The 13360-nt window shown below is 41.1% G+C and overlaps 1 protein-coding gene across 2 annotated transcripts in view; it reads left to right on the top strand.

Annotated features, from left to right (window-relative positions):
- Positions 1-10580, top strand: part of CSGALNACT2 (chondroitin sulfate N-acetylgalactosaminyltransferase 2) — a 32865-nt gene extending 22285 nt beyond the window's left edge. Inside the window, exons 3-8 of one of the 2 annotated variants that reach the window (XM_059851254.1) lie at positions 1977-2193; positions 2721-2822; positions 4400-4578; positions 6172-6266; positions 7298-7379; positions 8550-10580. In XM_059851254.1, coding sequence (XP_059707237.1) covers positions 1977-2193; positions 2721-2822; positions 4400-4578; positions 6172-6266; positions 7298-7379; positions 8550-8842 — 968 coding nt within the window. In that variant the 3' untranslated portion in view covers positions 8843-10580. Of the gene's footprint in view, positions 1-1976; positions 2194-2720; positions 2823-2982; positions 4366-4399; positions 4579-6171; positions 6267-7297; positions 7380-8549 lie in introns of those variants that run through there. The other variant, XM_059851255.1, reaches the window with a different exon arrangement.
- Positions 10581-13360: the final 2780 nt, after the last annotated feature.

The raw sequence follows: 13360 nt of genomic DNA, 5'->3' as shown, positions 1-13360 counted from the left end.
GCTTTCACTGTTTGAAACACCATTTTCAGTGCTTGTAATTAATAATGATTTGAAAATAAGCATTAAAATGTGGGGTGTACTTATGCATCTCTGTGCTGACAAAAGCATAAATATGAATTTCAGTCTCTTCCAGGAGAGCATTGCAGAGCCTTGTTCAAAGGCTCAGTCATCACTGACTTCCAGCGTGATGGACCAGCTTGTTCTGCTACACCATGTGTCCCACAGCCCCTCTGTGGTGGTCATCCACATTGTCCATTGGGTCTGCCAGTGCATGTGCTTGTCCACAAGACAGGCTGGATTACAGAGCTGGGCATGGGAGGGGTGTAAGGAGCTTGCTGTAAAAGAGAGACTGCTGGGCAGAAGGAGGGAACATCAGTGAATGAAACTGGGTTTGGTTTGGGGATGGAGGCTGCAGCAGAGGAACACAGAGGTAGATTTAGGGAAAGGATTCTTTCTTTGTAACTGGAATCTGGGGTATAGAGAAAGAAGTTAGGTCAAGGTGGTGTGCACATTCCTCTTGTATTGAAAGGGAAGGGAACATGGAGAATACTTGCCTGGGCAGAGGGAGAGACACAAAGCTCTACCATCCCTTCTTTCTGGTTCCTGAGACAGTCAAACCCAAGCTGCTCTAGGGCTGAGAGCTGCTTCCTTTGCATACTTCGTCTGGTGTTGATTTCAGTTGCAAAAACACGAAAACAAAAAGGACACTATCAATGCTGGGTACAATTGTGAACCTTTTGTGTCACCAGTATGGTTTGTGTGCTCTGTGGCCTGCAGCTGCTTTCTGGGTGGGAGGCCTGGGAGGGATTTCAGCTGCTGAGGAGACTGGCTTGGAGAAGGGACAGTTAAGGGCAGCCAGGTGCAAGGAAATGCATCGTGTTAGGGCAGGGGTGTGCATCACACTTGGAAATATGCAGCTCTTTGTAACTTTCTCTATGGTCTGGGTGGCCACTTAACTGTAATGTAATGCCAGTTCATGGTGTAGCTTGTGGTTCTTCAGAATAATACATCTTTTCCTTGCTGGTGAGAGGAAAGCAGAGATGGGGTGAACATAAGGCATTTTTGTTGGAGGATTTTTCCTGTCATCATTTCTTACTCTCAGGTTAGCATAGATATGGAATTAGCGACACAGAGCTTAGTAGGGTCAAAACCACAGATGAGCCTCAGTCCTTTCCTATGTGGTGTAAAATTAGAGTCTGTTGGTTTGACTTCCTTCTTTGATGGTCCTTAAGTTAAAGGGACAGATTTTTTTTCTATCCATTTGGAATAAATATCTCTCAACAAATAGTCCTGTTTCTGGAGGGACTAGCACTTTTGTCGTAAAATGTGACAGCCACATGGAAAACTTCTGCCTATGTCCTTAAAAGACTATGGGTGCAGTAAAGTACGACTTATTTATCAGATAGAAAGCATTAATTACTGGTCAGCAGTGAAAACAATTTAAAAGCATTCCAGCATTATCACACAGTTGTTTTGTTTAAATGCCACATGTCAGATTTTGCAGACTTTGTCAAGCAAGTTACTGTCATTTGTTCTGCGCACCGAACAAATTTTGCTTTTCTTGTGGTGATTACTGGGCAGATGATCTCAGATTTTACTGTGGACTAGCTCAGAGCTAGATTCTTACTGAAGGGCTTAAGAACAGGCAATATTAGATTTCAACCATCCCTTTCCTTAGTAAATAGCTGAATTTCCTTTTTGTTGGGAAGACCCAACTCCAACTAGAAATTGGCATAGGATCGTGAAACTTGTTGTCTCTAAGAAGCAGGGGAAGCTGGAGTTCATTTGGGATTGTTTCTCAGGTCTGACCTAAAATGGTGGGTGACTGGGATCAATAGCAGTTTGTGGAAATTTTATATAGGAGAAACCCAGAAGCTTTGCCCTCTCTTCTTTAGTTGTAAGGAAAACCAGTGTGTCTTAAATAAAACTGCTGGGATCTTTGACTTTGCATATTACTTGTGTGACTTATTCTTCAGGTTACTATCGTACAGAGAGAGATAAGGGGACACAGTATGAGCTGTTTTATAAGAAGATGGATGGCATGGAGTACAGGCATGTCACCTTGTTCCGACCTTTTGGACCCCTCATGAAAGTGAAGAGTGAAACAGTCGATATTTCTAGATCGATCATTAACGTTATTGTTCCTCTTGCTGGAAGAACTGAGGCATTTGCACAATTTATGCAAAACTTTAGGTAGGTGCATGAGATTATATAGTGAGCTATGTTCCTGATTTTCAATATTTTGTTTTCTTTTCAAAATTAATTCCTGTTCTGGTTGAGTTGCAACAGAGGTAATGATTCCAACATTGTGTGCAGCTGCCTTGGGATGTTTGTAATTGAACCTACTGTATGGAGAAAGCATTCCTTCTAAAAGGGCTTAAGAGATTCTTGAAATTGCAGCAAAATGACCAAAAGTCAGGGTCATTGTGGACACAGATGATCTTGAACATAATTCTTGTATTTGCATCAGTTGAGGAGTGCCTGTTTGTAAAATAAAGTATTGGAATGTGACACACAGTACTGGAACCTTCTCATGTAAATGGGCAAGGTGGGGAAAGAAGAGGGAGAAGCATCTCTTCTTGTTTTGTTTGAAGCCATTTGATGCCTAACCAGAATACTTCAATCTACTAATTCTTTTTAATGCTTTAGCTTTTAAGTACCTAAAATTTTTTGTTGTGTTGCAAGTATTTACTAATATCAGCTTATCTTTATGCTTATAGGGATGTGTGTATTCATCAGGATAAGCGTGTTCACCTCACAGTGGTGTACTTTGGACAAGATGGTCTATCAGAAGTAAAAAGCATCCTAGAATCTGTAGCTAGGTAAGTATATCAATCCAACATCAGTCAGTAAAACTGGCATTTTAAACAGCTTTTAAAAAAGAATGAAGAAATGAACCAAATAAAGTTTATACTCTGTTACAGGTTACTAGGAAATTCATTATTTATTTACTGTACACTATTTATGGTTGCCATTTTACAGCTTAGGTTGCAAAAGTTTTCTGAAGACAACAAAAAATCAAGTTATAGCCAGAAAAGACTTTGAGGTTTCTATATGACAGTCCATAAAACAACAGGGGTGAGTTTTGCAGTGGATATTCAGTCATGCTAACAGATTGATTAAAGTTTAAGTTCTTTTGAACTGGGATGTACATTTTAATAGTTACTTCACTGGAGAAACAATTTTATTTAATGATAAGGAAGAGAAATATAGTGGTCAAAGTAGGCCTGTACTTACTCTTACTTACTCTCAGCTGTAAAATAACTTTAGGCATGGTTCATCATGGCTGTATCAGCATTACATCAGTAAAAGACAAATGTGTCTTTTATGGTTTTTGTTCCAGAGAGACGGGACAGATGTCAGCATCCTTTACCCTATAGCCCAAGGGCTCCTTCACCACCTGAGCTCTTGCACTCATCCCTGAGCCTCTTCTCCTTAAGCTCTGGTGTGATCCTTGTCTCACTGTGCTGGCTGGGCTCCACCCCATGACACAGACTAGACACAGGCTACTTTGTCACTAGCTTGGAGTGTGTGATGGACAGCTGGCTTGACATGTAAGGGCATCTTGTAGGAAGGGAGGAGAGAATTTCTGCATTTTTTGCTGCAGTCTCCCTAGCACCTGCTGAGTGCTGTACCCCTCCATTTTTGAGGCCTCTGCTGCCTGCCCTGGTCCCTGTGAGATGTCCCTCAGAGCACTGAGTCAGTGCTGCAGGCTCACTGGCCATTTACCTGGTTCTGTATCTTTTTAGTGGTGCTGCTGTTGAATATCTTCACTCTGTTCTCTTCAAGCATTGTCCTCTGAAGTGTCTCTGAAGTAGACACTTAACTTTGCTTGAAGGTGTTCTCTTGAGTGTGTTTCCAGGCTCCTATGGCTGGTCATTCCCTCTTCTGCTGTGAGTACAGGCATGTGTGCTAGTGGTGAACAGCAAGGAGAAGCAAAGTGCCTGGGTTATGGTGGCACTGTCACAATGATGGCCTTTGCCCCATGCCCCATGACTCTGGTGATGCCAGGACTCTGGCTTCCTATTTGCCCTCTTCTCTGAGCTAGTGAAGACTGATATTTCTGTTGGTCAGGACTTCTTGGTTTGTGGGGACAAGTTTTAGATGCCATTGTAATTCATGAGAGCATTTTAATTCACATCAGTTAACAAAAGGCCTTTTAATCTGTCTGAATGATTAAACATGAACTGAAGTTACAAAGACTGATTTCTATCATTTTACAAGGCTTAAAATTAAAATAGACAACTAAGTGTAACAGATTTTTTTTTTCTCATTCTGATCATATAACTGCTTTTAAATTTCTGGAATGAAATTCCTGTAAAATGCTAAAAGACCTATCAATGGTCTCTCTGCCCCTCCCCACAGATTTATTTTGGGTTTGGCTCTGTTTTTCTTGTAGAGAAACTGACTTCCACAATTACACGCTTGTCTCTCTGAATGAGGAATTCAACCGAGGCCGAGGACTTGACATGGGTGCCAGAGCCTGGGAAAAGGGCGAGGTCCTGATGTTCTTCTGTGATGTTGATGTTTATTTCACAGCCGAATTCCTCAACAGCTGCCGCTTAAATGCTGAGCCCGGTATGTTCCCCTCTTGTGCTGGAAGGGAGCCTCATCACCCTGCTTGACTTCAGCTGACCTGTGCTGGGCATATAGAAAACAAGGAAAACTCAACTAGAACGGTGGAATTTATTCAGTACCACTCACCCTAGAAAACTAATCACTCTCTGCACAAAAGGCAATAATATTTAGACTGAGAAATAACTTCTGCCTAAGTGTTTTAAGAACATGTCTTTTTTGTGCAACATATAATTTTCATGTTTTCTTCAGATTTAGTTGTCTGAAAGAAAGCTGGACAACTTTATTGCTTTAACAATTGGACTGCATGTAAATCTGTATAACAAAACTCAGTGTAACACTCTACAGTGGGAGATGATTTTTGTTGTACTGAAATCTCTTAACAAGTTTGGTTTATCTCTTCTCACATGTGTATGGCCAAGACATGTCACAAAGGAATGGTTTTCAGTAGAGCTACAGTGTGCTCCTTATGGAGACTGAGCTAGTGTTCCACTGTTCCATCCCAAGCTCTGAAATAATGGTTATTTTTCTAAGTTTGTGTGATGCTTGCTTGTTCTACAAGTTTCTGCCAAGAAGGGTAAAGCTTTCTTGACTTAACAAGCATGCTACTGAAGATCTCCTTCTGTCAGACTGTTTGGGTTCTTGTTTTAATGCTTACTCTTGTTTCATATTTGTTGCAGTCAGAAACAATTTTCTCCAAATGTCAGTTTGGAATCAATAGATGTTTTTTCTTCACCTAACAAGCAGGCAGAAAAATTCTTCAAAAGCCAGCTATTTGGATTCTGTTTCCTGCTTTTTCTTTCATTTCTGTCTGTCTCTGTTCTTCATGAAACAAGTTGTATAAATAATGGGAAAAATTTTGGAGAGGAGTATTTTGTGAGCTTTAACAAGAAAGAGAGTTCAAGACACTGCTTGAAATTAATACTGGCAGTTTGTTATCTTTGTTTTAAATGAGATCTGAAATTGCTGCTCACTCCTTCAGAGTTCATGCCCAGCTCTGGATAGTGAATATTCTTGTTGACTGTTGTCAATACTTTTGCAGCATTGGTGATACAAGACATTAGTGGAAAAATATTTACCTGGTTTCTATAAGAGACACAGTACTGGTGTTTTCAGCATGGTCAGGATTCTCATGATGCTTGATGCCCTTGCAGGATATCCTGGGAGTACCTGCTTTTACATATTTGTGGACAGAGATAAATTCATAAAACTCAACTATGCAAGGTGTTACTTGGATTTGATTATTTTTAGTTTTATTGCATATCATTATTGCAGGAAATTTTCAGTCATCTAGAATGATACTGAGATATCTAATATTTTATATAAGCATATATAACTATATATAAATGTAAATCAAGTGTAATATGTATAACATGCATACATATATTTTTTTTAGCCCTAAAGGCTCTGCCCCACTGGATGTTACTTCCAGTGGGCTTTCTAGGTGGGAAATCTTAGCAGCTAGAACTTGGTTTTATTTATTTCCACTAGGAAATGCCTAATAGGTCATCTTTTACATAAAAAGAGTGTTTCTGGCTTCTTTTTGCCTTCAGATAGCATGCCCACAGTGAGTAACAATTATCTTTTGACTTCCAGGGAAAAAAGTTTTCTATCCTGTGGTATTCAGCCTTTACAATCCTGCTATTGTCTATGCCAATCAAGATATACCACCTCCTGTGGAGCAGCAATTGGTAAGTAGCTTGGTTTATTCTGGATAGAATTAGGTGTGCGTTGTATTAAAACAAAATTAAGTGTAACTTAATAGTCTGTTTGGGATATCTTACGACCTTTGGCACTGCATATCTAGACAGTTTTCTCCATTATGGGCAAAGCGCCTGGAAAAACCTACCACCTAGGAAGAAGTTTAAAAGAAATAATTGCAATTAACCAGATGAAGTTTGTGGTTCTTATCTGCTGCTTATTGTGGCTTGACAAGCCAGTATTTTAGGAGGTTGGTGGCATTGCATGGCAGCAGCTTTCATCTTCTGTTCCAGCAAACAAAGCATTGGTGAAAGGCAAAAACCTCTGAAGATGTGTCCAATCTGACTCTCTTTCGAGGGACTGCATGGATGAAATTGGGTTCTGCAGCTGAGACTTCTGAGATGGACAGGTTTAGAGGAGAAAAAGAAGAGAGTAGAATGAAGAAGAGCTGTATTAAAAGAAAAGCATAATAGCCCTCATTCCCTACCTTGTTTGCAAGGATCCTGCTGAAAACCAGAGGGAAGGTTTTGCATATAGTCTTGGATAATCACAGCTGAGAGAGGAGTGAGCCCCTGACAGTTCTTCTGTTCACTCTTTTAAACTTAACAGTATTATGCTTGTTGACTTCAATCACAAAGCTTACTTTTCATGTCATATCAGATCAAGAGGCAAATGTGGCTTTAGAAAATGGGTAGGAAATGAAGTGCTGGGAACAGATGATTTAGCTGTGGACTAATTTACTGCTTGGTCTGGGCAGATACATAGAAAATAGAGGTGGTGCAGCAGAAACTGCTGTGGAAACTGCAATGAGGTTGAGTGGAATTGGAAGGCAGAGGGTGAAGTGAGCAGCAGGTCACTGGGAAGCCCCACATGAGTGCATGACACAGAAATACCAGAAGTGTTATTATGCATCCTGCCCTGAATGAACAGTTGGAAGAGCTTAGCTTTCTGCAAAACCAAGTGCAATGTACCTCCTTGGTTGTATTGTACATTTCAAAATTGTACTGGTTTAAAATTGCAGGTACACAAGAAGGATTCTGGTTTCTGGAGGGATTTTGGCTTTGGGATGACTTGTCAGTATCGGACAGACTTTCTGACTGTTGGTAAGATGAGACTAAAGGAAAAAAACCTGTGTGTTTAAAAAGTGATTCTCTGGTCTTAGCTAATGACAGGAAAGTAATACATTTATTTATTGTATTATTTCCCCAAGCCCAGCAGTCAGACTTGTTTGACAAGTTTGACCAATGAGATAAATTAGCTTTTCTGGATTTTGATGTCCCATCTGTCGAGTGTATTAAAAGACACAGTAGTTTTAGTAGAAACATTTCCTTCTAGAATTTTTTTGAATACTGGTGGGTTTTTTTTTTTTTTGGTACTTTGTGTCTATCTGAAGCAAATGAATCAAGTTTAAGAAACATGTCACTCAAATAAGCCACACAGACAAGAAGCATTCTAATCCTTTCTTTTAAATAACTTAGAGAAATTGAATACAGTTGTTGGAATCTTTAGCAATGGGCTTTGCCCCCCCTTGTGGCATGTTCTTAAAACTGAGAACAGCTTGGTGTGCTTAAATGTGGAAGATAGTGGTGAGCATAATCTGCCAGAAGATGTAAATCTGCCAGAAGATGTAATGACAGAGCCCTGCATGCTGTCTGGTGGCTTGAATGCAGGCTGATTGCTAAGAGCAGTCATATTGCCATCTGTATGGTAGTGCTAAAGGAAGACTTCATAATTCTGGAGTTTTGAAATTGTATAAGGGCCTGGATTGCTCTTCACTGTGGTCCTGGAAAAACAAGAGAATTTAAAACGGTGAACCATGTTCCTTTCCTTAATTCAGCCTTTTGAATTTTGACCTGTGGAGTAATTGCTGGCATTGTTAGAGAGGATTTCTCATGCGGTGCATGGCTGCTTCATTTTCCAGCTGCTGAAATCCATTATGCTTCCTAAAAATAATTCAAAAGCATAGCAAGTGAGGTTTGCCTACAGTTTTCTGCAGCTGTCACATGGGATGTCATGCATAATGCAGTTTGGAGACACTGCTCTAAGAGACTTTCTGAAGTCAGCCGATCTGTGTCCTGGGCAGTTCCCACCACAAAGGATGTGGTATCCTTGAAGCTCCTGTCCCTTGAATTGGCGTGCCGTGGCCTGGGAAGCTTAGTTAATTGCTACAGAATTTCTGGAACGTCATGCTAGATCTGGTAACACGTTAGGCATAAAGTGTTGCTCTTCTTGCCTGTGTGCCCAGATAACGATTTCTGACACTGTCTTTGTAGGGGGTTTTGACTTGGAAGTGAAAGGCTGGGGCGGCGAGGACGTCCACCTGTACAGGAAGTACCTGCACGGGGAGCTGATGGTGATCAGGACGCCGGTGCCCGGGCTGTTCCACCTGTGGCACGAGAAGCACTGTGCGGACGAGCTGACCCCCGAGCAGTACCGCATGTGCATCCAGTCCAAGGCCATGAACGAGGCGTCGCACTCGCACCTGGGCATGCTGGTGTTCCGCGAGGAGATCGAGGCGCACCTCCGCAAGCAGGCCTACAGGACTAACAGCGAGGCTGCGGGCTGAGGGCTGCCAGGGGAATGCACATTCACACTGAACCAGCACCGTTCTACAGCCTTAATTCCGCTTACAAATGCAGTGCCTCTCTTTTTCAGTGAAGAAGAGTTTAGAGGGTTTTTGGTTCTCGTGTTTGTTTTCCCAGTAATCCTTTGACTGATCGGCTCTTACCTACGTATCGTGTGAGTTCGAGCACCTCAGCTGAATTGGACGGCATCTGTGGTTCAAGGAAAGTGTCTTCAGTGTCAACTGGAAAAATCTCTGGAATGTACAATTCAACACTTGTCCATGTGGTACATTTCTGTTCTTGTGTTTGCATTCTTTTGAGAATTAAATGAAATAATCTTTTGTGTCTTGAGTATTCTCAGTCTGTATGGCTCACTGCACTGTGACTTTAGAAGGATTCTGTACTTAGACTCCGTTGTAGAAACAAGAGAAAGGTGTGGGAAAATAATCTCACCATGAAAGGTATATGGACATGCTGTGCAGGGTGCTGATTCCGCAGCAAGGGCTTGGTGCCACATTTGCTGTATTAACAGACATTGATGTGGTTGAATAGAGAATCATTTGGGGGGGTGGGAATGAAAATCCTTTTAAGTGGAATTTTAGAGCATATAATGCAAGTTTCACACTGTGAAGGAAACGCCACCTTCTTATTTCAGTGATGGAAGTTGGGTACATTCCAGCGTGGTGTTTCTGTGCCTGCTCTTTTCCCACAGTAGATGCCATATCCCTTCTATAAACTGAGCTGTGCTATAAAACTTCTTTGCTTAAATATTTTTGGCCTCATTCCTTCTTATTCCAAGGCCCTGCCTATGTATCTCATCCTTTAAGTTGAGGAACCACCTTTTCATTCCCATATGACTTTATTAGAGGCCTGTTTGCTATTATGCCAATATTTTCCTTGTGCATTCTTTCTCTTTTGGGCATTTTCCTGACATGTTTTTGTAAGGTGTCATATACTCATAGTTTTTTCAGTGATTGAAAAAGCAAGTGCTATTACAGTCTTTGTTTATACAATGCTCTTCATTACACTGATTGTCCTAGCAGCCTTACACTTTTTCAGTTTGCAGATGTTTTAGCGTTTTGGTTTTGGTTCTTTTTCCTCTGGGTCATTTTTTTTTGTTGGTTTTTTTTTTTGGGGGGTGTTTGTGTGTGTGGTTTTTTTTTGTTTTTTTTTTTTTTTTTTTTTTTTTTTTCTTATTGGGTTTTTTTGGAGCTATGCTGTGGTCTCATGAGTGCCTTGTACAATGGCACTACTACTTTGGTACTTACCTTTTGGGTGTTTTGGGATGCATAAACAGTACAAATGCAGGCAGGTCATTTTTCTCCATGTTGTCTTATATGATACCATATGGCATGCCTCATTTTTTAATACATTTGTTTATAGAATGAATGCAGAGAATGCTAGTTCAGTGGTTAAACCATTTGCATGGTTTCTGCTGAATTTAGATATTAGTTGAAAATCTTTCTCAAACCAGGTAATTAAGATGTGTTTATGGATTTATTTTGCTCAAGAATTCTGAAGGCAACTAAAGATTTAAACGATTGATTTCTGAATAGCAGATATGCTGTGCAAATAGTTCTGGGCACTGATCCTTTTTTATATGTATATAAAATTCGCCTTTATGTAACTTATTGTGGAGAGCAGTGAACTGTATTGTACTTAGAGTGAAGAGAATGCATTGCAGGACTTCTTGCAACTGATATTCTCAATATAATAAATGGAATTTCTGCATTTTAGAAATTGTTTTAAGCTGTTTCTTTTTTATATGTTTTTACAGTAATATTGTAAAGAGCATAGTACACTGGATTCAAATAATATTTGCAGTGAGAAGTTCAACCAGCTCAAGTTTGCATCTCAGGTTCTACCCAGACCAGGTACCAGAGTTTGTTCCTTGGACAACTTAAATTTACACCAGATTTACCTTACTTGGATATCTTGGCTGTTGCTCACAAAAATTGTAAGATACTGGTGAGGACAAGATGAAATACATTGGTATTATGACCTGGGGTGAAGATGCAAGTGGGGCAGTCTCCTGAGACTCCAGCCTTTAAAACTTCAGGAGAGCTGCTGCTGTCCTGGCTGCACAAGAATAAGCATCCAGAATTCCCTCTCACTGACACCAGCACTGCTTGGCGTGCCCTGGAATGGACACAGAGCTAGGGCACAGCTCTGTGTGTCCCAGCATTGCTGCGCCTCAGCTCTCAGATGCTGCTTCAGGGGGATGCAGTTGTCCCAGTTCTCATGTTTTGGAAACATGGCAGAGTGCTGATACCCAGGTGTCTCAGGTTCTGCTGTTTTCCACTGTGTGGTTGTGCTTATCAGCAACAGCGAGGGAGATCAGTGTCAGCTGTCCCCATCTGGGTGATGAAAACCAATGGTGGCGATGGGGGAGGTCTGGAGATCAATGGAGTTGCCAGGAACCAGTTTGGAAACTTTTTTCCCTTCATTATCCCAAAAGGTGGAAGCAAATGCATTGGAGTTAAAAGGAAGTCAGAAAACTTGGAAATATTTATTATGTGTGTTGGGCAATATACACAAGTGTTCCAAATGGCTCATGAATTGAGGATTTCTGAACTTAAGGAGCCCTTGCAGGCCCAAGGTTTCCCTTGTCTTAGTTCAGCTCCCTGCAATACCCACCTGTGTAGGTGTTGCTGTGGCACACACCAGCTCAGCAGCTCTGTGCACGCTGTGTTTGAATGCACACCATGGCTTTTGCTCTGTAATGGAACCAGAACAGAAACAGTGGGATATGCCTTTATTAAAAACAAAGTGAGTTCAGTTACCGAGCGTGTTCAGCTTCTGACTGCCTTTGGGCACAGCCACACTGTGCTACAAGCACGTGTTTGTGAGCAGCAGTGTCGCTGTGACCCAGGGCAGGGATGCCCTTTCCCAGTAACGTGAGTAACTCTTCCTTGGATGTGTTTCCTAACTTCATCCAAGAAAGGGAGCAAGTTAGTTGTGCCTCAAATACAAAAATCTCTTCTTTGGGAGCTACACCTGCTCTTGGCTTTCCCAAGGTGGGCTCTGCCTGCAGAGGAAGAGTAAACCCTACACTGGGGGAGTTTATTTAGCTTGGGGTGCTGCTGGGGCACTGCAAAGAAGAGTGACAGTATCAGGCTTTGGAGTCACAATTTGTGTGCCCAGGGTCGGGGCTTGGGTTACATGGCCAAGTCCTGGGCCTTGTCCTCCTGTTTTGACAGATGCTGTTTACATAACACACTTTTTTTGAGCTGTGGTCCCAGTGATTTCCTGGAGGAGTCACTCTTTTTTAATGTTTTAGTACTAGAGTTGTAAATATAGTAACACTTATTTAAATAGGAGCATGCTCCACTGAGTCATGAAGTAATTTTTGATTCTGTTGCATGCTGTTCACATAAATTGTAACCTGTTCTAAGGAATTTGCAAGCCATAGTTTTCCCTAGAGAGAAGTGTTCTTCATTAAAGGAAGTCAAGATGAGATTAGTTCAGGGTGGACTTTCACTTTAGGCCCTTGCAGGATCAATGTGGGTTGTGCTTTTGAAATTGTTTAAAAATATGTTATTCAATAAGACTAATAGATACTGGTTTAGAGAATCAGCAAATACAGATGGGAAGAACTTAGGGAAATAGTTCTGGGTCTCCTGCATCCAGAAGAAAATACTGGGGTTTTTTAGTTCCATAAAAGCCTTTGGACTCTGAGATGCACACGCCTATGGAAATCAAAACTTATTTGTAAACTGTTCAATAAGAGAATAGCATCAGGAGGGAAAGAGAAGTGGTAGGTGAGCCCTAACCACTTGTATCTGAATGCAGACATTTAAATGGTTTTTGTTCATGCCAAAATATAAACTAGAACAAAATTTTTGCCTTGTCAGATCCATGAATGAAAGGAATAAAGCTTCAAATAACCTTTAAAATAGTGTTTCAGCATAAATTAGTAACTTATTGATGCATCAGTAATGATAAAAGATTTCTGTGTATCAAAAGTAAGCGTAGTTTTCATTTGCCTGGTGTTCTTGGTGACTGTGACTCTCAAATACATCTTAAGGAGATAAAGCCAAATTTTACTCAGCTGTGAAGGAAAATGAGGATAATGAGCTTCAGCTGTGTCTCATTCATGCCCCAAGGATGCTCACCTTTTCCTTGTTAGGCCTGAGGGGCTTCCCTGGCCCAGGTGCTGGCAATAACCCTGGCAGCTGGGCTTAATTAGCCACGGGCAAGGACTGCCTGCCCTCAGTTGGGCCCTGAAGCTGGCGGGGAAAGGTTCTTCTCCTTTTCTGAAAAATGTGTCTCTCTCCTGGCTTTGAGTAAGGTAAGTGTTTTCTTATTTTTTTCTTATTTTGTTATTATTGTTTTTGAGATCGCACTAGGGAAAGGGAGCAACTTCTGCCTTTTTGTTAGGAGACCTTATTTGCTTCTGTAGAGGTTGGCCTAAAGAGTAGGTCTTGTAGCTGGGATCTGCATGGAAGTGCTGTGCAGCAAAAGTATTTCTGACCTGCCGGTACAATGTTAAATAAATCCCTTTTATATTTAAGTCTAAG

This window comes from Haemorhous mexicanus, chromosome 7, assembly GCF_027477595.1.
Source record: "Haemorhous mexicanus isolate bHaeMex1 chromosome 7, bHaeMex1.pri, whole genome shotgun sequence".
Classification (NCBI taxonomy): domain Eukaryota; kingdom Metazoa; phylum Chordata; class Aves; order Passeriformes; family Fringillidae; genus Haemorhous; species Haemorhous mexicanus.
Note: the sequence above shows the minus strand (reverse complement) of the source record. Positions and strands in the feature narration are given on the sequence as shown.